Source organism: Nothobranchius furzeri, chromosome 5 (assembly GCF_043380555.1).
Source record: "Nothobranchius furzeri strain GRZ-AD chromosome 5, NfurGRZ-RIMD1, whole genome shotgun sequence".
NCBI classification, from domain to species: domain Eukaryota; kingdom Metazoa; phylum Chordata; class Actinopteri; order Cyprinodontiformes; family Nothobranchiidae; genus Nothobranchius; species Nothobranchius furzeri.
Window position 1 is genome coordinate 5,301,334 of NC_091745.1, and position 27,036 is coordinate 5,328,369.

At 43.8% G+C, this 27,036-nt stretch overlaps 1 protein-coding gene across 1 annotated transcript in view; it reads right to left on the minus strand.

Annotated features, from left to right (window-relative positions):
* Positions 1-1,005: 1,005 nt before the first annotated feature.
* The window catches only part of tmem184a (transmembrane protein 184a), a 41,913-nt gene continuing 15,882 nt past the window's right edge, over positions 1,006-27,036 (minus strand). The window contains exons 3-9 of the mRNA XM_015948619.3: positions 19,055-19,220; positions 18,180-18,270; positions 15,603-15,678; positions 10,632-10,723; positions 9,433-9,602; positions 9,154-9,351; positions 1,006-1,457 (exon numbers count right to left, since the gene is read on the minus strand). Of these exons, the coding sequence (XP_015804105.1) occupies positions 1,228-1,457; positions 9,154-9,351; positions 9,433-9,602; positions 10,632-10,723; positions 15,603-15,678; positions 18,180-18,270; positions 19,055-19,220 (1,023 nt within the window). The 3' untranslated portion in view covers positions 1,006-1,227. The remainder of the gene's footprint in view (positions 1,458-9,153; positions 9,352-9,432; positions 9,603-10,631; positions 10,724-15,602; positions 15,679-18,179; positions 18,271-19,054; positions 19,221-27,036) is intronic.

Sequence of the window (27,036 nt, forward strand, 5' to 3'; positions counted from 1 at the left end):
AGACAAATTAGACCCAACAGTGGATTTATTTTACATTCAAGCCAAGAGAGACCCAGAAAAACTAGACTACTGAAAAGCCTTTCGTACCCAATGTCTGCATCACCAGAGAGACCTCCACTGTTGGCACCAAAGGGTATAAAACTGAAAAATAGGATTTAATGTACAAAAAAATAAAAAACAAAAGCCCTGAGAGGTTTTTAAAAACCCACAATCTCTGCTTCTCTTGTCTCTGAATATTTTGGACTTTACACAATAAATACAATAAAATGTTCACAATCTAAAATCAAAACACACTTTTAGCACAAATACAACATTTTCAAAAGTATGTTTAACACTAATTAAAATTTGCACAAAAAAATCCCTGAAACAAGGGATCACAAGTGGTGACATGAATCTCATCAGAAAACCTACTAAAACAGTTACTATAGTACAAATAAAGAATATTAATCGTCAGCGTGTGGTGAATGAAGATGTAGTTTGATTAAATGCGACTCTTTAGCACGGCGACAGAATTAACGAGACGATCTGAACTCCCACCCTGCAGAAGACAGATGCAGCTAATGTGTTCCTGTTCTGCTGGATACAAAGGATCGTGAAGTGCAGTCCGCAGTCTGAATCGCACGCTTCAAAACTAATGTGTCTTTGAATAATTCCTTTCATTTGTCAGGAAACCACGCAGAGGAATGCTCAGCAAATACTTCAAACAAGCAGATGAGTGAGAAAGGGTCCATGAAGTGCCATTCTCCGCCATCGCTGGCTTCCCCGCCTCCCACCTGGAGTCGAACATTAATCATCTCTTTGAAAGCGACGTGACTCAGAGAAAACGCACTTCAGACAGCCAGAGAGCAGCGTGGCACACTGACAAAACAAAACCGGCATTGCGGACGCAGCTGAAAAGCCAGCAGCTTGATTTAAAGAAAACGCGTGGCTCCAGACGTCTGTGATGAAGTGAAGACGACACGTCGTTTTCCAGGTTATCACAGCAAGATGGGGACAGATCTGCCCTCTGAGTACTCATTTACACAAAAAAAGGCTACATTTCACCAACGTTTTCTGCTCAAATTATCATTGAAACAGGACAGAAGCAGGCAGTTCATTTAAAATACTGGGATGATGAAAAAACACCTGGATTCAATCCAGCTCTGTCAGATATGCAAGCTGTTTCCCCGGGAGGTCAGAGATAAGGTTGGAGAGTGCACAAACACCTGGATAATGCAGGAAAAACGCCTAGAACTCATCATCAGATGCAATCAGCATGATTTTGTCAGACTTGCGAGAGCTCTTGTTGCCTGTGGCCACTTTTCCATTAGTGCTGGGCTGGGCGACCTCCTGAGTGGATTGCTGAGTGTACTGTTGATAGGCTGGGGAGAAGTTGTGAATGGCATCCTGAACCATATCTCCTGGATTTATGGTTTCCTTCAGACCGCTGGAGATGCTCTGCATCGGGGGAATGATTTCTGCAGAAACAGAACGGGGACACATGACGATGGGTGTGACTGATATGCATTGTTTAATCTCTGAACAACTAGACTCTGTGGAAACTAAAACTTATTCAGAGTGCATTTTGAGTGATGTGAAAAAGTATTTTTCTCCTTAAATGTTTCAGACCAGCAATAAAAAAAAGCTTCTATATCAGACAACGATAACCTGAATTCATAAAAAAAAAAGTCATTTTCAAAAGAGAATTCCATGTTTGAAGGGCAAAAGCGATCCAAACCAACCTGGCTTTTCCCCTTATTGATGAAATTATGGTATGAAAACTGCATTCTGCATTTACTCAGGTTATCTCCGTCTGATATTGATGTTTCTGTGCTTATCAGAAACACGCAGAGGTGACAAAAAAAAAAAAAAGCAAAAACAGGAAAAACATCTTCTAAAAAAATCTAAGCTGTTTCCACAGCTTGGCATTAGGAATCAAACAATTATCTAACATAATGTATTGTTCTTGACAGCATTTTGGGAAAATATTTCATGTAATCAGACATTTGTTGTATGCAAAACAAAAATGTAAAGGCTTTTCACGAGTTTCTGTGCTGTTGAAGAAAAGCAGGACTTTCCAAAGAAACGATCTGGAATGACAGAACTCTGCATCATGTTGAGGGGGACCTTCTAACAGGAACCTAGAACTACCTTCTACAAGTGGAAACTATGCCCTAAATAGACCGAGTTGGTTTTTTAAATGCATGATAACGTGTTAGTCCTGTTGAAGGTAAACTGATTGTATTCGTGCTGACGCACCCAGATAACGCCGTGGGAAACCGACCTCATCTGCATGTAAACGGCTCAGTTGGGCCGATACGATACCGGCAACTTCCAGAAGTGACGAGACCACGGAAGAGGCTCTCTGATAATATCATCGCCACAAAGTAACACCATCAAACGTTTCACTATGTACCACGTAAGGTGTGCTGCAGCGTTGTTGTAGTCCATTCCTTCAGCCATTGTGCTCATTAGGGCTGGGCGATAAATCAAAAATGCATCGTCATCGAAACTTCTGACTAACTGATATCATGTTTCCCATGTCAATCAATTCAGTAATAAAAACAATGAAAAGATATGTGTAGGTTGGCGATGTTCATATACCTTTGAGCTGTACCACCTCGAGTCACATGGCACATGAATCCTTATTCACGTGACAGCCTCATCTAGTGGACACTTTGCATTTGCGCATTCGAGTAGTTGTCGTCCATTTATCGTTTCCTCAATATACCATGATATTGATTTTAGGCCGCATCGCCCAGCCCTGGTGCAGATCCTGTTTTAATTCTGTCTACTTCACTCTCACCAGCATTTATTTACCATTTGTGACGCTCTAAACCAGGAGTATTCAATTCCAGTCCTCAAAGTCCAGTATCCAGCATGTTTTAGTTTTGACTCTGTTTCAACACACCTGACTTTGATTAGCAGATGATTAACAGGCTTCTGCAGAGCCTGATGAGCTGCTGCACAGGTAAATCAAGTGTGTTGAATCAGAGAAACCACTAAAACGTGCCGGATACGGGACCTCCAGAACCGGAGTTGAATACCCCTCCCTGCTCTAAGCTAATCGGAAGAATGCTGACACGAAAGGGCGCGTGTCGCCACCTCCTGTATCAGGGTGGATTGGACATCAATGGAGGGTTCAGTTTTGTAACGTAGCTGTAAACTAGGATAAAACCTCCCAGTTTAATACTTTGGATCAGTGTTTCTCAACCCTGGTCTTCCGGATCCACTTTTCCACGTTGCCCTTTTAAACACCCGTGTTTCTTGCTGCCACACACCTGACTTAATTGAATGAGTAATTAACAGGCATCTGCAGCACTTGATGTCCTTCTGAGGATGTGATGAAATACATTAACGTCATGCAGCACAAGGGGTCCTAAGGTTGAGGAACCCTGCTCCAGAAAACTTTTTTAGAGTTCACAATAGTCCAAGAGCCCTGAAACATGGCCAAATACAACCTAGAATGAAAAGACTGGTTTGCCACACCCACTCTGGAAAACTCCAGATTACAACCTGGTGTGTGTGTGTGTGTGTGTGTGTGTGTGTGTGTGTGTGGGGGGGGGGGGTGGAGTGACCAAACCACCAGCTTCATCCAAGATTCACCTGCGTTTGCCTCTCGTCCAACAGGGACATTAGCAGTTGCTCAGGCTGGTGTTGCAGACAGCATTACCACAGCCAACGTCTACAGGTGCTGGCCAGTAAATTAGAATATCATCAAAAGGTTGAAAATATTTCAGTAATTCCATTCAAAACGTGAAACTTGTACATTATATTCATGCAATGCACACAGACCAATGTATTTCCAATGTTCATTACATTTAAATTTGATATTCATAAGTGACAACTAATGAAAACTCCAAATTTGGTATCTCAAAAAATTAGAATATTCTGAAAAGGCTGAATATAGAAGACACCTGCTGCCACTCTAATCAGCTGATTTACTCAAAACACCTGCAAAGGCCTTTAAAAGGTCCCTCAGTCTTGTTTTGAAGGCACCACAATCATGGGGAAGACTTCTGACTTAACAGCTGTCCAAAAGACAATCATTGACACCTTGCACAAGGAGGGCAAGACACAAAAGGTGATTGCTAAAGAAGCTGGCTGTTCGCAGAGCTCTGTGTCCAAGCACATTAACAGACAGGCGAAGGGACGGAAAAAATGTGGTAGAAAAAAGTGTACAAGCTCTAGGGATAACCGCACCCTGCAGAGAATTGTGACGACAAACCCATTCAAAAATGTGGGGGAGATCCACAAAGAGTGGACTGCAGCTGGAGTCAGCGCTTCAAGAACCACCACGAGGAGACTCATGAAAGACATGGGATTCAGGTGTCGCATTCCGTGTGTCAAGCCACTCTTGAACAAGAAACAGCGCAAGAAGCGTCTCGCCTGGGCCAAGGACAAAAAGGACTGGACTGATGCTGAGTGGTCCAAAGTTATGTTTTCTGATGAAAGCAAGTTCTGCATTTCCTTTGGAAATCAAGGACCCAGAGTCTGGAGGAAGAGCGGAGAAGCACAGAATCCACGTTGCATGAGGTCCAGTGTAAAGTTTCCACCGTCAGTGATGGTGTGGGGTGCCATGTCATCTGCCGGTGTTGGCCCACTCTGTTTCCTGAGGTCCAGGGTCAATGCAGCCGTCTACCAGGAAGTTTTAGAGCACTCCATGCTTCCTGCTGCTGACCAACTTTATGGGGATGCAGACTTCACCTTTCAACAGGACTTGGCACCTGCACACAGTGCCAAAACCACCAGCACCTGGTTCAAGGACCATGGTATCCCTGTCCTTGATTGGCCAGCAAACTCGCCTGACCTTAACCCCATAGAAAATCTATGGGGTATTGTGAAGCGGAGGATGCAATACGCTAGACCCAACAATGCAGAGGAGCTGAAGACGACTATCAGAGCAACCTGGGCTCTCATAACACCTGAGCAGTGCCACAGACTGATCGAGTCCATGCCACGCCGCATTACTGCAGTTATTGAGGCAAAAGGAGCCCCGACTAAGTATTGAGTGCTATACATGCACATTCTTTTCATGTTCATTCTTTTCAGTTGGCCAACATTAGAAAAACAAACATTTTTTCATTGGCCTTTAGAATATTCTAATTTTCTGAGATACCAGATTTGATGTTTTCATTGGTTGTCACCTATAAATATCAAAATTAAACGTAATAAACATCGGAAATACATTGGTCTGTGTGCATTGCATGAATATAATGTACAAGTTTCACGTTTTGAATGGAATTACTGAAATATTTTCAACCTTTTGATGATATTCTAATTTACTGGCCAGCACCTGTATATTGACGACACTGAAGTGGGTTAAACAGAACAAACATTTTCTCTGTGGTCACCACATTTACTGTTTTACACAGAGAAGCAGCTAAGAGGCTTTTTGATATGGTACATAAAACAGCCCATGCTGCCTCTTTTCAACAAGGTAAATGTGGTTTTGAACACATTTAAATCTTTCATCTTCTATTTCTACTCAAACAGCTCACATCCAATGAACTATTAGTATCAGTGACTGCCCATAAGGCGGTTCCCCTGCAACACATTCAGGAGCCATTAACAGCGCAAATCTGTCCTTTTCATTTCCTGTTTCAGTAAAAAGGGGAATAAAAGAAAACTATGACTGCGTTACAATGTCTGCCTGTTAAATAAAAAATGGAGTTTAAACTTTTATTAATTACCTTCGTAGCCCCAAACGGGCCCTGCACCTGCCTAGATTAATGATTTATTTGCATCATATGAGCCGCGTTGCCTCCTGCCCTCCTCAAGGGGAAACTTATGAATGTCCCCTCACACCTCCCTGTCACAGAAAGAAATGTGCTGCAGAGAAGTGAAGTCGCTAATGAAAAATGAAGTCAGAGCACTTAAGTCAATCTTAAACTTTAAATGGCCATAAAAACTAAAACAAAACACATCCTTTTGAATTTATTATTCTGAGGCAGGATTTCTTCTTTGTCAGCCATGATAACTTATGAATTCATTCTCCTGGCTTATCCTTAACTTTTCTTCCTACTCTGCGTTTTTGTCCGAGCTTCTCTTGTGTTTCTCCGTTTCTTTCATCTCCTCTCCCTCGGTACTTTGAATGCTGGAGCTTTATGTTCTGGTCACTGGTCATTTCTGGCCCTGGGGCAGCTTTTTCCTGATCTGTGACTGACAACCCATCCAGCCCTCCCAGCATCCGTTCGTCCGTCCGTCTCAACGGCCCATTACTTCCAAAACTGTCACACACTACCCCCCCCCCCCCCCCCGCTGTAATCTATCTGACAATTAGCAGTGACAGTAATGATGACAATTCTCAGGATTAAAACAGTAATCCTTATAAGAACACTGTACACCTTCAAAGCTTTTCTATAATTACTACCTTAAATACAAGCGTTTTCCATTTTATCCATTGTTAGTCTTGTATGCACCATGCTTCACTTTCACACATCATCTAGGAGGTGCACAGCTAAGATGGTAATTTGCTTTATCTCTCTCCTCACAGCTTCCCCCAGGAAAAAGGGTTCTAGCCAAGAAAACCATTTCTAATCGCAGTTGTGACTGAACAGAGGAGGTTCAAATGGAGCTTCGTCTTTGTTAGTGTCAACTTGTCAGGAAATGGGAGTTTGTGAAACAGATTTTAATTTCTCGTCCCCTCTATTCTGTTCATTTCTAATATTTAGTCCAAATTAGACTTGATTGAGTAAGTTCATCTGGTTAGCAGCCGTCCATGTACACAGGCCTCCCAACGAGCTATTTGCTGCATGCCACACACACACACACACACACACACACACACACACACACACACACACACACACACACACACACACACACACACACACACACACACACACACACACACACACACACACACCAAATAGGCTACACCTGTTCCATGGAGCTCTTGGGAAAAACAGCCCCAGATCTCTCCTCTACAATTTCAATAAGCCCTTCTGCATCACCGCAACTTTTACATCTGTTGTAACCCAACAGAACCAGCAGACTGCCTCACTGCATCTCCTCACACCATCAGTGCCAGGGAAAAACATGCACTGCACACTCTGCAAAAATGACCTTTGTCAGAGCAAAAGGCATTAGCTTTGCAGTGCAGAATGCAGAATGAATCCATATATTATTGATTAATGTAAACAAAGCAATGGTTGTATCAAGTCAGGTCACTGCATGCTTACTTTTTATTTTCCAACACAACTTTGGCTCAGTTGGGAGATGTTTTGAAATCATAAAAATCATAAAATTAAGAATTAGTCCAACATTTCTGCAAGTTTAATTAGGTAGTAAATAAAACACACATTTAAACAGTCCCGTAGGATTTAAAATGGTCATACAGCATGTAAAGTCTTAAAGTGAGCTACTGTAAACGAACAATATCTTACCTGTTCTCTTTAAAGTTAGAAAGGCCCTGGCAGTCATTCTGACTGTTTTGCAATTTGCATTTTTAATGACTTTATCAGAAGTCCTTGACTGTTCCTAAATATCGTGTGCAACATGAGGATTTCTACCCGTTTTAGTAAGGGGCAATCATTTTCACTTCCAGAGATTTTCTCACCAGTTTACCCAGACAAGATTAAAATAATCAAATATTCAATTTCCCTCTGGGATTAATAAAGTATTTTTGAATTGAATTGAATAAAATACCAAAACTGGAAATTTAACAGTCAACAAGCATCTCCATCATTTGATCAGGCTTTCTCTTCCTCATAATTTTAGGTATAAGAGACAAAATACAAAGAAAGAGAGAAAAAGACATAAAAGAAATATGACGGTAGAAAAGGTGTTGGACAAACCAATAATATGGATGGATGTTATTTTTGGTTAAAGAAATTTTATTTAGCTAATTAGATGAAGTTCTTAGGTGTGTTCTTGCTGTGTTGTATCTCTAATTCCATGCTGTAGTTCTTTTTTTAAAACACAGAGCAGTTTTACCCGTTTTCCCGCTACGTTTTGTTTGCGGCTGCAAACTTCCTCAGGCTGACGCTAAAGGTGGTGCGTCACTTCCTTCTCCGTTTATCCGCGGGCAGCAGAGGACGTTGTCGCCCTCTGCTGCCCGCTCTCCCCTCTCCGACGATGCAGTCCCATGCGCAGTGCAACGTGTAAACTCCATCGTCCCTGTTCATGGTCCCACATCCACGTCTCCTTATCTCGATGGCTTCTTTTATCCATCTTTTGTATTTCTGTTGTTCGGTGGTTATGATCCTTGTGTTGTCCCAGTCCATTATATGGTTTTCTCTTATGCAGTGATCTGTTACGGCTGACTTCTTTATTGTGCTTTCTGCTTCTTCTTTTGCTGCTCTTGTGTGTTTTCGACTTGCCTCCTTCTCACACTCCTTTCTATGTTCTATTGTTCGTGTGTTGAGTTGGCGTCCGGTTTCTCCTATGTATGTTTTATTGCAGTTTGCATGCATGCCATTCAATCTTTGGCTCATAGAAGCTGACATCTGTGTTTTTACACCAAACAAAAGCTGAAATGTGGACTCATTTCACCACAGAGCATGTGCTTACAGTTCTTCTGGTCATCTCGGAGGAAACTGGGACCTGAGAACTCTGTTGTTTCTGTGCAGACTGACTTTTTGAATTTGCGATACAGCGCTAAGTCAAATTTTATTGCAATATTGGAGAAAAGCCTGAGAAACCACGGCCTTTCCAATCAAAACAGTACGATGCATTATCTTGTACTGCTGCCTCATAACTTTGCAACAGCTTTGACCTTTACAAAGCAAATGTTCACATTACCATACACTATAGTTATTAATGGACTGTGGTTAATACTGTTTATTCTAGCTCTTCCTTAAAGAAACAAACTGATCAACAGTTTTATAACAGAGGAAGGTTTGCTGTTTTAAATGGTTTTAGGTTTCTGTAGGTGGCTGAAAAACAATGGCACCAGTTAATGCCAGCTATGTTGACAGGTTGTAGGGAAAGCTTGGGCTTTACAACACTTCTTAAAGGGCACCATCGGACTTTGTGAGTTAAATGTCAGTGCGGCCGGTCCGACTGACAAAGGCAACTACAGCTGTGTAACTTTGAACACTTTCAGGACTGTCATCCAGCAAGTGAGAAGGGCAATTAGCCCGAGAACATGTCAACATGTTTTTGAGTAGAAGACCTTGTGTAACAATCAGTTCCAGCCACTTTCTGCTTTTCTGTCCAACCTGAACTCACCTGGCACGTCTCTTTTCTTCTCCTGGTAAACCGTACAGGTGAAGGCGTATCGGAGGGCGATGGCAGCAAAGAACATTTCAATGCAGATAATGAAGTTCTGCCAACCGGCTGCAACGGTGCCCGCTCCGACTTCCTGTCCGTCAATAAAAAGGGCATTGGGAATGACGCCGCAGCGTTCCAAAATGGCGAGAACCATTCCTGCAAAACAATGGGTTCTCTCTCGATTAACACGTGTCGCTGCTGGTTGTGATCAAAACGAAACAGGAGTGATGAACTCACCTTGCCAGAAGGACAAGAAGATGACGGATTTAATCGTGAGAAATTTGAGCACCGGTTCATACGGCCGGAGAAGGTCACTTGTAGCAAAGTAGAAGAGGAAGAGAGCGTAGAGGGCCAGGCTGACGGAAAAGTTGTAGATGATTGTGATGTAGAGGTACCCTCCATTCACACTACAAAGGACAACAATTAGACAAGCGTCACATACCATTTACAAACAGAACATACCTATACTTCACACTTAACCACTCTGCTTCATGGAAGTTTCAAATCAACAGACATTTCTACCTTTCTACATGCCTGGTCTAGAGAGCCTCTCTGAAGACTCATTTGTGACTAGGCTAATTACGCCCGAGCAGACGAGTGCATGGTTGACTGAGAGCGTGTAAGTAAACATTCTTTAAATCATGTAGGTCCTGCCGTGAAGCGTGAAGAGGCGAACGACAGCTCTTCCTTCCTGATCATTTTGTTGTTGAAGTAAAGCGAGAAATAAGAAGATCAGAGTCGAGATTGTCCTTTCACGCGGTGGTAAGAGTGTGACGATAAGAAGCCGACTGGAAACTTCTGCTTCACACTGAAACAAGAGCTGCCACAGCTGACTCTTCACGCTGAGACAGCGAGCTGGAGAGGCACCAGAAAATGATTCAAGCTGAGTTTGTGAGCTGCATTTTTTATAACTGATTATGTGCTGAAGACTATTTTATCACAGAGGAAACCAACTTCTTATTCTGCTGAGATTTATCTGAAGTTCTAAGATGCAGTTTAATTAAACTAAGCGTAATTCATGCCCACCCTTTATATCAATTGAAATGCAAAGTATGAAATGAAGCAGAGCCACTCACCTCATAATACTGCTTTTTTAAGTGTAACACATAACGTTAATTATAAACCTCCATTGTAAAGTACTTAGAATAAAAGCTGTAATATAATCTTCTATTTCAGTCCTCATTATAATATTTAAAGTATTTAATAAGTATTGTAATTGCCGCAAAGGAAGAAAACATCATGTCCTTGTAAAGTTTAAGGCGGTATTTTATGGGTAACTCTAAACATTTCCATCCTGTCTCCTGTGAAAGGGTGACACGGCCGTCTCCATTTCCTAACTGCTTTCATGTGCACCTAAACAGGAAGTAAGCCCGCTGGGAACAACATGCATGATTAGAATACACAAAGAGAGGAATGCAAATAGAGGTGCTGCTCACTTAAAATCTCCGTCATGATATTTGCCAAAGGCCTGCAGGATGATGGTGATGACTGCCATGATGGGTTTGACAACGCAGAACTGGAGAGTCGCCTGGAGGATACACGACAACTCAGAATGAGACGCCGAGTGACAACGGGCAAGACACAACAAAGAAAGACGAGGACATCAGAATCAATTTGTACAAAAAATGAGACGAGAAAGGTTTGGCGATGCTCTTCAAAAACAAACCACTTCCTAATCACACTCCTCTAAAGTATCTGAATCAGCAGGAAGGACAGCTTCTAGTTTCACTGATGAATAAAATGATAACAAATGCATCAACTTTCACATCTAAAGCCCACCCCAGGTTTAAAAAACAAGTCATTCTGATTTTCATGTGAGGTTGGACCATTTCCTGGCACCAAGCAGCAACACACCGGTCTCTGTGGTGGTCAACTGGCAATCGCCAAGAGGTGAAAGATTGTTTCATTAAAGTCTAGTTCCTGTACAGATCACTCTTCCTTAAACGTCAATTTTAGCAAACCGTTTTAGCCGCGGCTTTACGTGAAAAAGAGAATTTCTTTATAAGCTCAATCTGTGTTTTTAATTTAAAACTAACCCCTAACTTCACCTTCTACTAGTTAAATCAATAACCCGGATACTGATGCAGGACAGCAGAGGATGCTGACGATGGAGCGCTGACTGCAGGAGCGGACTAAAGGACTGGTGTCCACTGTGCTGTGCTGAAAAAGCCCAAAGAAAAGTTTTGGACAGAAGGTGTTACACATTATAGCAACAAGCCAGGGGTGTTCAGCTTGATCAGCCAGAGGAAATCTGGTCTGGGACGACCAGAGTCGTTGGCAAACTGACATTAATAAGAATTCATAATAGTTTACCACTGATTTACTTTGAAGCTTCCAGCCCTGACAGCCTTTATTTGCCCTGGGCCTGTTCTACTGCCAGTTTGTCACTCTGAATATCCTCAAAGCAAACAATTTAACACACTCGCTGACATGTTTGATATTCAGAACACAATGTGGGTTCCCGGTGGCAGTGAGTAAAAAGTCAACACGGTACCGCCTCAAGTTGGGAGTTTGTTACGACATTCCTACAGTTTGCGCTCTTTATAGATCAAGCAATAAACTGTAAAGCTAAGCAAAGTTACAAATCAGAGTGCACTGCATGACACAAATGTGAGATAAGACAATATGGCCCGAGGCTTTTTTCCGCATCACAGATGGCACCAAATCACAGATTACTTCTGTGTGCAAGTAAAACCTCAACCACTTTGTATAGCTTTCAGGTAAAAATCTACACTTATTTGACAGTTTATTTCTTTACAGGTGATAACGTATTGCTAGCTGCCAAAGGGTGAAATGTGGGTGATAACGCTGTTGACTGCACTGGTGTTTGTTAGCAAAATATCTCATGATGGTTTTTAATAAAACTCTCAGGGAGATCATTGGATGTGCATCAACTGATTATCTTATGATATCAACCCTAATTGAACCATACCAAACACAAACAAATTCTGAGTGCTATAGCCAATTGTGACGGGTTTCTGCTTAAAAGTTTGCTTTTAGCTGTTGGGAGTCGACCTTGATTGTCTGCAAGGAGAAAACGTTAAAGAAATGCTGAGTGTACTTTCATTTAACGTTTAGAAAGTACTCCATACACGCGTGTGAATGCACGCACGCACACACACACACACAAAACTGAAACAACAATGAAAGTAAGCCTCATCCAAGATGGCTACCACAGCTAATCAACTTTAGTAGCTCAACAGGTTGAGCGGGTTGTCCAGTAATCGGAAGGTTGCAGGTTCGATCCCGGCTCCGGACAGAGAATTCTGCTGTTGTGTCCTTGGGCAAGACACTTAACCCACCTTGCCTGCTGGTGGTGGTGATCGGAGGGACCGGCGGCGGCTGTGCTCGGCAGCCTCGCCTCTGTCAGTGCACCCCAGGGCAGCTGTGGCTACACCGTAGCTCATCACCATCAGTGTGTGAATGTGTGTGTGAATGGATGAATGATACACTGTAGTGTAAAGCGCTTGGAGTCCTTACTCTGAGAGGTGCTCTACAAGTGCGGGTCATTTATCATTTAACTTGGCAAATGCAATCCTCCGTTAATTCAAAGATACTGAGTAAAAGTTTGAAAATGTGGCTGGAAGTCATTAGTAACACATACTGTGTGTGGTAACAGTTTGCACAATGTTAAACATGATGTTCTTTTCTAAATTTGACCAATACAGCACTAACATTCATTAATCTACATAAGATGATTGTAATTGAAAAGTTTTGTGATGAAAAGTATAGGAAAATAAATGGTCTTTAACTTGGTCACTTCCTATTGGATGGCTGACTTTAGAACTTTTCCCACTGTGCAAAGACCTAGTTTGGACATCCTACAGGCGTGGTCTGGACCGACAGACTTAATATAGACATGATCTGCACGTCCATGCGACGCCGACGGTTTGCAGGGTCATGTGGCTTCATCCCGTAATCGACGCCATGCTAGAAAAGTGCACAAACAGGTCAAGCTGAACTATGTTAGAAATCCTTTCACAAAGGAAGTAATTCTACATACTTTTTCTGTAATATTTTGCCATCATTGCCTCCATGAAATTACATGATATTATACTCTATTCCACTATTAAAGTCGTTAAAGTAAACTAAGTAGAGCTGAAACAACTAATCGATTTAATCGATTATAATCGATTATTAGTTAACAACTTTTTAGTCATCGATTAGTTGTTTAATAATAACATTTTACCGCATAAAGTCTATTTTTTACCACAATCTGACATCGGTTACAATCTGTTAAATTTGCCGCCAGTGTGTGGCAGTAATGAGCCACTGATCTACCAGTGGAGCCGTAGAAGAAGAAACGAGCCAATAAGTGCCCTCGGTTTTCACGACGTAACACTTTACTGACGCGCATCTTGCTGTGAGAGATGGCAGAACAAGAAGAAATACGGAAGAAAAATAGAAGCGACAAACTGAAGAGAAACCCCGGACAAAAACCTCACGAGTATGGGAGCACTTCACTCTAGATGCCATGAAAAGACGGGTGACCTGCAAAATATGCAAAAACCATCTAGCATGGCACGGAAGCACGACGTCCCTAAGTGAACATTTAAGACGAAAACATGTGGGGGCTGATGCAGCAGAGGAAAGTCCGGTAAATCCGGTAAGTAACAGAAAATAAACAAGCTAACGCAGATCAAATTTGGGAGCTGAGTTCGTTATAGTGGATGTTAAACATGTTTTTTTGCCGCGTCAGTCTATGGTGTTCTACTTCTGATTGACTAGATGCAATCGTGAATCTCCTCCGTGTTGTGTATCATGCGCTTGCCAAATTTAGCACATCTGTTTATAAGAATGTTCTCGTTAAGTGAAAAACGGCATAAACCCATAACTATGTTCCTCATTCAAAAAAGGACAACTCCGCGGTGAAAAATATACAGACGAGCTGTGTCCAGGTGAATATAACGCGGCATAGTTGTACGCTTTCAATTTTTAAATACAGGAGAAATTCAGAAAGTCATTTTTTTTTTACTATTAAAAGGCTGTTTTACTGTCTAACGCTGTAAAATGCCTCACAACACATTTTTGTCAAAATAAATGATCACTGTATATTGTTAATTCAAATAATATAATATTGATTTAGTGTTGTAGTGTGTGTGCTGCTTTATTTTATATATGTACTTATTTCAGTCTATTTGTGTTTCTTATGCAGAAAAAAACAAGAAACGATGGACACAGGGTATCTGCAGGTTTAAGGGAGCCAAATTTAAGACTTTTTAAGACCTTTTTTAAGGCCACTTTGACCAAATTTAAGCTATTTGTTTAAATTAAATTTAAGCTATAATTTCCAGCTATTGCCTGGAATCGGTGCTAACCACGTGGCGAATGTGGGATTAACCATCCAGTTACCACTAAACTTGCACTTCCCCATGGCGCAAGCTCCCACTAGCTTAACCAGCTAATGTGCTCATCTAAAAATAGCCCCCTTTCACAACCAACTGAATGTGTATGGTTCCGCTAATACAAATGTCATACACAAACATGCTGAACACAAACTAGAAATTCACAAAATGTTTTATAGAAATAAGAGTCTTGTTTATTGGGTCTTTGGTAATTTAAGACCTTTGGAAACTCTAAGGATTGTTTGTAATTTTTAAGGATTTTTAAGGCCTTAAATTTGGAAAAGCAAATTTAAGACTTTTTAAGGACCCGCAGATACCCTGGGACAACTACATGGGGAACAAGACACTCACCCCCCAGCAATGCATACCACTTACAAACTCTATTCTAGATTCTACATTATTTTTTATGGAATTTACCTCTTATATTTTGATGCCAAAAAATTATTCTGGACTGATATTTTGCACTGTTTAGCTCATTTTACACCACTGACTGTGTTCATGTGCAATAAAATAGATTGCAGTCAACTGCACAATTCTCTTATGTTTTTCTTTTTCTTAACTGAAATGTATTCATCACTTGTATAGGTTAAATAGCTAAACAATAACAAACCGATTAATCGATTAATCGAAAAAATAATTGACAGATTAATCGATTATGAAAATAATCGTTAGTTGCAGCCCTAAAACTAAGTAGACCTTGTGATCCTGTACCGACAGGTATAAATAAAAACTGTATTAACTGTGGTTTAGGAGAACAGAGCAGAACATTTCTGTTGGTCACGCCCACTGGCACTATGAATAATTCATTTGGATCCAATAGAACACCACAGTTCTCACTTTTGTACACAAGAAAGTCTCACGGGCAACCTACAACGTGATAAATGAGTTTACAGTGAAACGCCAAAAACTGTTTAGGATGTAAGAGCAGATTATAACCTTATCTCCAAAAACCACCATAACTCCAAGCTGCCTTTCCATATCAGGGATTTGTTAAACCTTCCTGTAATGACACTAAAGCTTCTGCAAAATGTGGAAAGAATTTTAACGATTTTAAATGCTCACCTGCTTGCAGAATCTTAAAAAGCCGATGGAGTAACTCATTCCAACGAGACAACATGTCCCGTACAGACAGCTTGACCTGTGGACACAACAGGAAGTAAAACCTGAAACAGATTTATCAAAGAGCAGAAACATGGAGACAATTTTTCTTGATAAAAAAGAAAGCCACATTATGAGACAGAATTATTTATGACTTATATAATTAGAAAATATAATCCATAATGATTATTGGTATTATTTATTTCACTGATAAGTGCTCTTGCAGCTGTCAAAGTTAGCAGGCTGTGATTGGTGGACTAGTTAAAGGTGTGGAGCATTGAAAAACCATTTTTAATGATTATTTCTGATGATACTCGGTCACGGAGTTTTCATGCCGGCTGAACATGAAAATAGTCTCCTACACCTATCTGCTGCATTAGCTTCTGATAGAAAATAGACCGTGAAACTCTAGGATTAGAAAATCCTGACAGATCTACGTCACACTGTCATCTAACATTCATAAATTCACCCATCTTGACTCACGACGGGGAAGGTTTTTACTGTTTTGGTGTTCAGGAAACAGAAAATGTCACGACTAGTAGAAGCTAACCGTTAGCATTAGTAACTCCACCATAGCAGAAGCTCCTTCAAGCTTGTGTTACTCGTGGAGATAAAATATCCATGTTGCAAAGCAAAGTGAGTCAGTGGTAGAGTGATGTTGCTGTTAGCCAATCAGAGGAAAGATCTCCAAATATCACGACGTAAGACTCCAAATCCTGTCGTCTGAAGCTCTCTGACGTGGCAATGTTCTACTTCCTGAAACTGGCGCACCAGAGCTTTTTCCCTCCAGAGTACAACATACAAGGCAATCATTCTTAAAGGTTTGTAAGTGTGATGGGACAGATGGATCTTGTCTGGTCCCATACCAGTACAGAGCCAGGAGGCTCACATTGGATTGATTGCAGGGCAGGGTGAACCACCCAGTGAGGGGCAGCTGCCTGCTCTTTCAACGTGACAGCTTTGGTGTGGCACTTCAGGTGCTGGGGTGGTGAGAGGCTCCAACTGCAGGCTGTGATCGTGGGTGCACTCCCTCCGTGTTGCCGGTACGGCGTTAATTCGTGCTCATTTCTCCGTCTTGATTTGTTGGTAGCGGGTGATCTCAGAATGGAGCTGTGCATGAGATTAGAGGGTTAACACTGCATCCTGGTACTCCTTGTCAACTCTCTGCCCATGCGGGTGTGTCAGCTGTATGAAGGCTGATCCGATCCAGCGGCGCAACGACCGTAGGTCCTCGCCTCTGCTTGGGGAGGGTTGTGCTGATCCAGGGGCACCATGTCAGTTTTGTTTGTTTGCAGTGTGGCTGCCCGCGCTGTTTGGCTTAAAAGCTGCTTCGTCCTCCGGCTTTGCCTGCAGTGCTCCACTGAGATCAGCGGAGCGTTTGATGTCGTCGGCGGTACACCGGTCCCTGTGCTGCTCCATCTCGCCGTCCTGCCACGACCAAGTCCATCTCAGGAGCCAATGGTGTGCCCAGAGGGCTGCATCACTGCTGTTTCGTCTGTATTGATCTGTTTTGTCTGTACTTGTCTGTTTCATCTACACTGATTTATGTTAATGAATTGTTGGGCGTCGGACGCCTGGTTGCTGGGGCAACCACCAGAAAGACCACAGGCTTAAAATGAAGTATTCCATTTTGTTTGCCATGTTTTTCATATTTCATTATTATTATTTGGTGTGTTTTGTGTGTTTAATTTGTGTAGGTTGAACTTCATTTAGTATTTGTTGGCCCTAGGCCAAAGTGGTTACTTTGGGTGGACTGACTGGTGATACTGGACTCCGAGCACGTAACTCCCTCTGTATGATTTTAGCTTAGACATTTTAATAAAGATTTGTTTTATTGGAAAGCCACCATCTGTTACCCTCGTGATTTTCTGAACCTACGGGCCTTTATGCTACCCTTCTCTGGGTGGGTTAACCCAGGGTGGCATTGTTGCAACCTTTTTAACCTTTAATTTATTTGGTACGACTCCCACTTGCCACATAAGCACACGCACCCGCCTGAAACGTAACATCAATTAGAGGAGCTTCTTCTCTTGGGGGAATTCATGGTCCCCAATTCTTGCACCAGACTTTGGATAAATGAAATTCAACCTAAACTTTATCGTCATGAGTGATGCTTTTACTTGAAGACACTAAGCAATCTTTCAAATCCTTGGGATCGTTCAATGCAATTTAAATTGCTAGGAACTTTTGACCTTTTGTAGACTTTGCAACAAAAAAATTGGAAATCTTTAGAAATCCTTATGAACCCAGTCGACCAGAGCAAAACAGCAAACTTTCTCTGAAACAAATGCACTTTGAGTCATGACAATTAAAAAGAGACTCAACTTTATCGTCTGCACCGCCTAAAGTGCCCAACAAAGAGCTGCTGCTCTGTGGCTATAACAAACAGTTATACCCAGTTATATACCAGTTATACCCAGCGAGTGTCATTTATTCCCAGGACTTCTAATGTGGGGTTCAACTAAATGTTTATTTAAGGTCAGGAAATGAATGCTGCAGGATTTATAAGAAATTCTTGTGATTTTGCTGATCTGGACTCACTGTATGGGTTTCCCTCGGATCTCGGACATGATTCCACTCTCTCCTCCCAGATACTCAAAGGACAGGCTCAGGAAGTTATAGATGACAAATGCTGCAACACAAAGAGAAGTCGCCTTTTTTTCCCCCTCCACATCGAACATCTCACACAGAATGATTTCAATAGTGGAATCATTTCTCATCACATTCAAGCATTACTTCACTGTGAAGGTCGAACAATTTCAGAAGGAAATCAACTCCCGCATGATAAAAAAATAATTAGTTCAACATTTTGGAACAAAGAACGTTTCCGTCTTTGCATTAAGAGGCTTCCGAGGGTTCTGTGTCTTGGAAATCCGTCCCTAATCCTTTGTTGCTATTTAAGAAAGGATTAAAGGAAGCAAATACAGGAGGTGTCTGGTCAAGTTAGCTGCAGCTGCAAATGTTTTTCCTGATGTATCGCACTCAATCAGTCACAAGACTGGCCTGCAAACACACTATAATCTAATCTCTCAAATTGCTTGTAATCCAATTTGCATACGATTCACCTTTGCGATTGAAGTGAAGTCTTTTAGTCTTGAAACTTAATTATATCTTAGCTGCACAATGTCAATCTGGAGAACAGTGTTTGTCGTATCTGAATGTTGAAGATCACAGAAAAACTATCATGAATTCTGCTAAACATCCAAACACACCACAGTAAAAATGGATGCAGCTAGAAACCCAACACCTCGGAAGGTGAGCTCTATCTCCATGAGAACAAAGACTGTGAAGACAAACTTGTTTGGTCACTTGCTTGTCTTTCTGTTTGTAACTGCCAACTGAAAAACTAGTAAGAACACAACTGTGGCTACCCAGAACAGAACAATAACAGACAGATAACAGCAGGTGATGCATACCTTCGTAGCAATCTCGAACAGAATCAAAGTATACGTAGTACTGGTCGTTGCTGATGAAAAGGAGGCTGAGCCAAGAATCAAAGGCATAAACTGGAACGATGAAGAGTATGCGGATGATGTAACGCTGCTCCTTAGGGACAGTGTAGAATCGAAGGTGTGTATAGATCTAAAATATAAAACAAACCATGGAGAAAAAAGTTAAAAAGAAGCTTGACGCATAAGTGCCAGACAATAGAACATGATGGTGAATCAAACAAGATGTGAACTTTGATTTTGATCATAAAAAAAAACACAGAAATTAGGATGATGAAACCAAACAATGTTTCTGAGAATGAGAAACATCCTGTCGAACCTAACCCCGGCTTTCCACAGGAGCCGTCAGCAGCACGTTACTGCAACAGCACGTCTTGCTCGCGTAAGCTGCTGATTGGCCCTTCCCACGAGACGCAAAGCAGCAGGGGAGCAGCTGTCACCGACAGAGCACGAAGTCACACAAGTGACGTCGTCAGTAAACACAACAACAAGCAGGAGAAAACTACAACATGGTTTGTGTTTTATGTTCTGTCCGTTTTATAATCGCCAATACGGACCTGAAAAACAAAGGAGACCGCTAGCTAGGTGATAACTTCTCACGGAGCCGCACAGTTAGTAACCTTTTTTAAAAGTAAAGCGACCGGAAGGCAGTACGTTCTTTATTCTGAAAATCTCGGGAGCTTCTCTCCATTTCCGCGTCCGATTTCCTGTCTTTCCTTCCCCAAAAATGTCGAACTTGACCCGTTTCAGAGGCGTCGCGCGTAGAAAATAGAACCGGAGCGTAAAGGCCGCGACATGCTGCTCCTGAGACGCGGCCGACTCTGACTGCTGACGGCTCCAGTGGAAAGGGTTCTGTTGACCACAGCGGTTCCTATCAGCAGCTATGACGTGCTGCTGCAGTAACGTGCTGCTGATGGCTCCCGTGGAAAGCCGGGGTAAGAGAGATTAAAATGTGTATGACATCTTTGAACCACTAACATGTTAACTAAAATGTACTCCAACTGGCAACCACTAACAAATTATGGTGGCACGAATGGGGAAAACTAAACAAACAAAAAACTAACAACAGTCCGACCAAATTTAAGCAAATAAATACTCAAAAGCACAACTGATCCCTTACCCCTACTTTACACTGGAAGTGTGGCAAGGTGGAGTATCGAGGGCCCGGGCGGGATTCGATCCCCAGGAGTCACGAACGCTAACCAGTCAGCCAAAGGCACATCCCCTTGGCCAAGTAGCCAGAGCGCATGATCAATCGGACACTGTGACAGGACGCTCACACGGTCACAGAAGCATTAGCAGAGCAGATCAGCAGCGGAAAGTCACTGCTTCAAATTAGAATCCATTATAGTCTATAGAGGTGATACACACCAGCCACGGCATGGACATTTTCAGGCGCATCCCAGACTAAAGATGGGGTCGGGTTTTATTGTCTGAAAACCACTTCTGGGACACGACAATTTGCGCAGGTAACATAGGGCTAGACAGGAAATCACACAAAGTTTCAGTGTAAAACCCACCATCATTTTCTAAATAAAAGACTATTGCAGCGATGTGATTTCATATCTATGTAGCTTACTTCAATACGAGTGGCCTAACGGCTTATTTACTCCCAGCATCATTTGAGAAGTGCAGTGGTGTGTTTTTATGGCTTTAATCCTGGCAGAGGAGATGAACATTACATGTTATCAAACATATATGACCAATGGCGTTTAGTAATCTGAAAGTGAGCATAAAAGTATATAGGGAGCCTAAGTCTCCTCCCTTTACGGTCGGCTCATGGGTCCCCGGAAGAACGAAAAAATGAATGCAAGTCAACGGGGCTAAAAACGCTATTTTCTTACGTCCTGGATCACACATATGTTGTACTGCAATTTAAATGAAAACTAATGATGGGTGTTTCAACCATACTTTGAGATTCATCAGCTTCTAAAAGTTTGTAATTAGAATGATAACAAACCAGATATCAGCACATTGCATATGTGATGTCACCCCATAATCTCCTCTAGCGTAGCTGCTACTTACCACATGGCCAGATTTATAGTGGTTTTTTTCCTCCTGAAGAAAGGATTTGAGGTTCCCTGAACTTACAGCCATTTTTCCTCTGTTTTTCTCCATATCTGGGTCGATGACGTCACTTTAGTGAAGCGCATTTGTAGTCCTGGACTTATTTTCACACAAAACCTATACCCAATACCTCTCACAAAACTGTCTGCTTGACCCTTACCAATCTGGGTTCAAAAAGGGCCACTCCACTGAAACTGCTCTGTTAGCAGTGATGGAATCCTTAAAAGAAGCTAGAGCGACTGCCAAATCGTCAGTGCTTATCCTGCTCCACTTATTGGCTGCATTTGACACTGTAAAACATGGCTTCCTTTTGTCCACACTCTCTAGCATGGGCATCACAGAGAAAGCACACGCCTGGTTTGAATCATACCTCACAGGACGATCATTCAGTGTATCTTGGCTTGGACAATCCTCTACCGTGCACCATCTTGCCACAGGAGTCCTCAAGGGCTCTGTACTAGGACCTCTTCTCGTTGCCATATACACCACCTCACTGGGTGAGATCATTCGATCACATGGCTTCTCCTAACACTGCTATGCAGACGACACCCAGCTCTATCTGTCATTTCCACCGGACGACCACATTGTCTCTGCATGAATATCAAACTGTCTCTCTGACATATCAAAATGGATGAAATCCCACCATCTCCAACTCAACCTCTCTAAAACTGAACTACTTGTCATCCCAGCAAAACCATCCATACAGCATAATATCTCAATCCAAAATGACTTCCTATCCCTGGCTCCTTCAAAGGCAGTTCGAAATCTGGGTGTTGTGATTGATGAACACCTGACCTTTAAAGATCATGTTGCCTCTGTTGCTCGTTCATGCCGCTTTGTGCTGTATAACATACAAAAGATCAGACCATACCTAACACAACATGCCACCCAGCTCCTGGAGCAATCTTCTGTCATCTCCCGCCTCGATTACTGCAATGCCCTTCTAACTGGTCTTCCAGCCTGTACTGTGAGACCTCTTCAAATGGTCCAGAACGCAGTGGCGCATCTGGTCTTCAATCAGCCAAAAAGAGCACACATCACCCCTCTATTCATTGAGCTCCACTGGCTACCACTAGCAGCACGCATCAATTTCAAATTGCTAGCACTAGCATAAAAAGACCGAGATGGTATGGCTCCCATCTACCTGAATCCTCTTGCAAAGGCTTACGTCTCGGCCCGGCCGCTCCGGTCATCACTGGATCGTCGGTTAGCAGTGCCTACACCACGCTCAGGACAACCCAGACTCTTCTCATGCATCGTTCCACAAATGTGGAATGACCTTCCAAGCACTACGTGAACAGGGGCTTCCTTTTCAATTTTCATGAAACTCCTGAAGACCCTGCTCTTCAGAGAGCATCTTCTGAACTAGCACCCTCCCTGCACCCGTCCCCCCTCTCTACTGTCCACTCCTTGTTCCCTCCTCTCCATGATTGATGTTAAGTTGTTGTTAGCCTCAAGGGCAACATAATGATTATCACTAGTAAGTCGCTTTGGACAAAAGCGTCTGCTAAATACAAAATTCGGACTCTTATAAAGATCATTTTTCCCATGTCAATAAATTTGATAATAAAAAAATGAGAAGATGTGTGTAGGTTGGCAGCGTTCATGTCTCTTTAAGAAGCTGTACCACCTTGAGTCCCATAGAAATGTGACTAAACGTAATAGATGTGACACACGTGACAGCTCCAACTAGTGGCCAACTTTTGTTTCTGCGCATACATGTAGTGATCATCCATCGTTATCGAGGTGAAATACTCAATATATTGTGATATTTATTTTAGGCCATATTGCCCAGCCCTACTTTCTTAGTATCAAAATATGTTTTTAAAATTCACGGACATCACAAGTGACATCCATGGAACATAACAAGCGGAATTAGAAAATAGCGTTTTTAGCCCCCTTGACTTGAATTCATTTTTTCGTTCTTCCGGAGTCTCATGGTCCAGAAGTAGATGGATGTGACTTAGGCTTAGGGCTGCACAATTAATCGTAAATAAATCATGATCTCAATTCATATGTGTATGCAATCTCATTTCCAAATGACAGCGATTTTAAGCAGCTAGCTAGATAAAAAAGGACTTTGTTCTCTGTTCTGGTCCTGCCATGGTCAACAACAATCATGTTGTCATTTTAAATGTTATATTTTATTGAACCGTCACCTTATCGTGGTGGAGGAGTTTGAGTGCCCTAACGATCCTAGGAGCTATGTTGTCTGGGGCACTTTGTGCCCCTGGTAGGGTCTCCCATGACAAATTGGTCTTAGGTGAGGGGTGAGACAAAGAACGGTTCACAGGATTTTTCATGGAGGCAAAGTCAAAGAGTCTGAGTACCCGGCCCGGAGGGTTACCGGGGTCCCACCCTGGAGCCAGGCCTGGGGTTGGGGCCCGTGAGCGAGCGCTTGGTGGCCGGGCTGTCGCCCATGAGGCCCGGCCGGGCCCAGCCCGAACCGGATACATGGGCTCATCCGACTGTGGACCCACCACCCGCAGGAGGAACATGAAGGGTACGGTGCAATGTGGAACGGGTGGCAGACCAAGGCGGGAGCCTTGGCGGTCCGATCCCCGGACAAGAAAACTAGTTTTCGGGACATGGAACGTCACCTCACTGGCGAGGAAGGAGCAGGAGCTTGTGGCAGAGGTTGAGCGGTACCGGCTAGATATAGTCGGACTCACCTCGACACATAGCATTGGCTCTGGAACCCAAGTCCTTGAGAGGGGTTGGACACTTTCCTTTGCTGGAGTTGCTCCGGGTGAGAGGCGGAGGGCTGGGGTTGGCTTTTTGTTAGCCCCAAGACTCTCTGCCTGTGTGTTGGGGTTTACCCCGGGGGATGAGAGGGTAGCTTCCCTGCGCCTTTGGGTCGGGGAACGGGTCCTGACTGTTGTTTGTGCTTATGGGCCAAATATCAGTTCAGAGTACCCACCCTTTTTGGAGTACCTGGGACAAGTTCTAGATAGTACTCCATCAGGGGACTCCATTGTCCTGCTGGGGGACTTCAATGCTCACGTGGGCAATGACAGCTTGACCTGGAGGGGTGTGATTGGGAAAAACGGCCCGCCTGATCTGAACTCGAGTGGTGTTTCGTTATTGGACTTCTGTGCAAGCCGCAGTTTGGCCATAACGAACACCATGTTCGAACATAAGGATGCCCATCGGTACACTTGGTACCAGGGCAGCCTAGGTCGATGATAGACTTTGTAGTCGTATCATCTGACCTGCGGCCGTATGTTTTGGACACCCGAGTGAAGAGAGGAGCAGAGCTGTCAACTGATCACCACCTGGTGGTGAGTTGGATCAGATTGCAGGGGAAGATGCCGTGTAGACCTGGCAGACACAAACGTATAGTGAGGGTCTGCTGGGAACGCCTGGAAGAAGAACCTGTTAAGACGGTCTTCAACTCCCACCTCCGGCAGAGCTTTGACCGCGTCCCGAGAGCAGTGGGGGACATTGACACCGAGTGGGCCTTGTTCCACTCTGCGATTGTTGAGGCGGCTGTTGCTAGCTGTGGTCGCAAGGTGGCCGGTGCCAGTCGTGGTGGCAACCCCGGTACCCGCTGGTGGACACCAGACGTTCGGGGAGCCGTCAGGCTGAAGAAAGAGGCCTACAGGGCGTGGCTGGTCTGTGGGTCTCCGGAGGCAGCAGACAGGTGCCGGATAGCCAAGCGGGGTGCAGCAGTGGCAGTTGCCAAGGCAAAATCTCAGGCGTGGGAGGAGTTTGGTGAGGCCATGGAGAAAGACTGTCGATCGGCTCCAAAGAGGTTCTGGCAAACTGTCCGGCGCCTCAGGAAAGGAAGGCAGCAACTCGCTCACACTGTTTACAGTGGGGATGGGGAGCTGCTGACGTCAACTGAGGCTATAGTCGGACGGTGGAAGGAAGACTTTGAGGAGCTACTCAATCCCACCTATGCACATTCCGAGGAAGAACCAGAGCCGGGAGACCTGGGGATGGACTGTCCAATCTCGGGGGCAGAAGTTGCTGAGGTAGTCAAACAACTATACAGCAGCGGAGTCCCGGGGGCGGATGAGGTTCGTCCTAGGTATCTCAAGGCTATGGATATTGTAGGGCTGTCATGGTTGACACGTCTCTGCAACATTGCATGGTCATCGGGGGCAGTTCCTAGGGAGTGGCAGACCGGGGTGGTGGTCCCCATCTTTAAGAAGGGTGACCTGAGGGTGTGTTCCAACTATAGGGGGATCACACTTCTCAGCCTCCCTGGAAAGGTCAACTCCAAGGTACTGGAGAGGAGCGTCCGATCGATGGATGAATCTCAGATTGAGGAGGAGCAATGTGGTTTTTGTCCTGGCCGTGGAACTTTGGACCAGCTCTATACCCTTGCAAGGGTGATGGAGGGGACAAGGGAGTTTGCCCAACCAATCCACGTGTTTTGTGGATTTGGAGAAGGCTTATGACCATGTCCCCAGGGGCACCCTGTGGGGGACGCTCCAGGAGTATGGTGTGGGTGGCTTTCTGTTAAGGGCCATTCAGTCCCTTTACCACAGGAGCGTGAGTTTGGTCCGCATAGCCGGTAGTAAGTCGGACCTGTTCCCAGTGAGGGTTGGACTCCGCCAGGGCTGCCCTTTGTCACTGGTTCTGTTCATTAACTTTATGGACAGAATTTTTAGGCACAGCCGTGGTGTGGAGTGTGTCGAGTTTGGAGGCAGGAACATCTTGTCTCTGCTTTTTGCGGATGATGTGGTCCTCCTAGCTTCATCCAGCTCTGACCTTCAGCTCTTGCTGGGTAGGATCGCGGCCGAGTGTGAAGCGGCTGGGATGAGGATCAGCACCTCCAAATCTGAGACCATGGTTCTCGAATGGAAAAGGGTGGCTTGCCAACTCCGGGTTGGTGGTGAGGTCCTACCTCAAGTGGAGGCGTTTAAGTATCTTGGGGTCTTGTTCACGAGTGAGGGTAGGAGGGATCGGGAGATCGACAGGCGGATTGGTTCAGCATCTGCAGTGATGCGGACGCTGAGCCGATCTGTCGTGGTGAAGAGGGAGCTGAGCCAGAAAGCCAGGCTCTCGATTTACCGGTCGATCTACGTCCCAATCCTCACCTATGGTCATGAGCTTTGGGTAATGACCAAAAGAACGTGATCGCGGATACAAGTGGCCGACATGAGTTTCCTTCGTAGGGTGGCCGGGCTCAGCCTTAGAGATAGGGTGAGGAGCTCGGACATTCGGGAGGGACTCCGAGTAGAACCGCTGCTCCTCCGGATCGAAAGGAGCCAGTTGAGGTGGTTTGGGCATCTGGTCAGGATGCCTCCTGGACGCCTCCCCGGGGAGGTGTTTTGGGCATGTCCTGCCGGCAGAAGGCCCCCGGGTCGACCCAGGACACGTTGGAGAGGTTACATCTCCAATCTGGTCCGGGAACGCCTTGGGATCCTGCCGAAGGAGCTGGTGGAGAAGGCCGGGGAGAGGACGGTCTGGAGCTCCCTAGTTGGGATGCTGCCCCCGCGACCCAGACCCGGATAAGCGGAGGAAGACGACGACAACATTTATTGATAACTGTGGTTAACATTTTAAGAAACATACCTATTACCTACCTCTCTCATCATCTTACAAGCAGAGAGAAAATTGTTTAAAATTGTTTAAATAATTCAAAAGTTGTGTACGTAAGACACAACGAGAGACATTGTTTTCATGTCCAGTGACAGCTGTTACAAAGTTATTGTGAAGGAATAAGTGCAATAAATACTTATTTTGGGAAAAAAAAGAGAATTGTGATCTCAATTCTAATCAAAAAAATCGTGACTCTCATTTTAACCAGAATTGTGCAGCCGTACTGAGGCTCCCTATTGCAATTGCGCAGAGAAAGAGACAAGCAAAACACCTGCAGCATCATAACACTAGTCCTGAGGACATGTGTCATATTTGACATCAAACAGCGA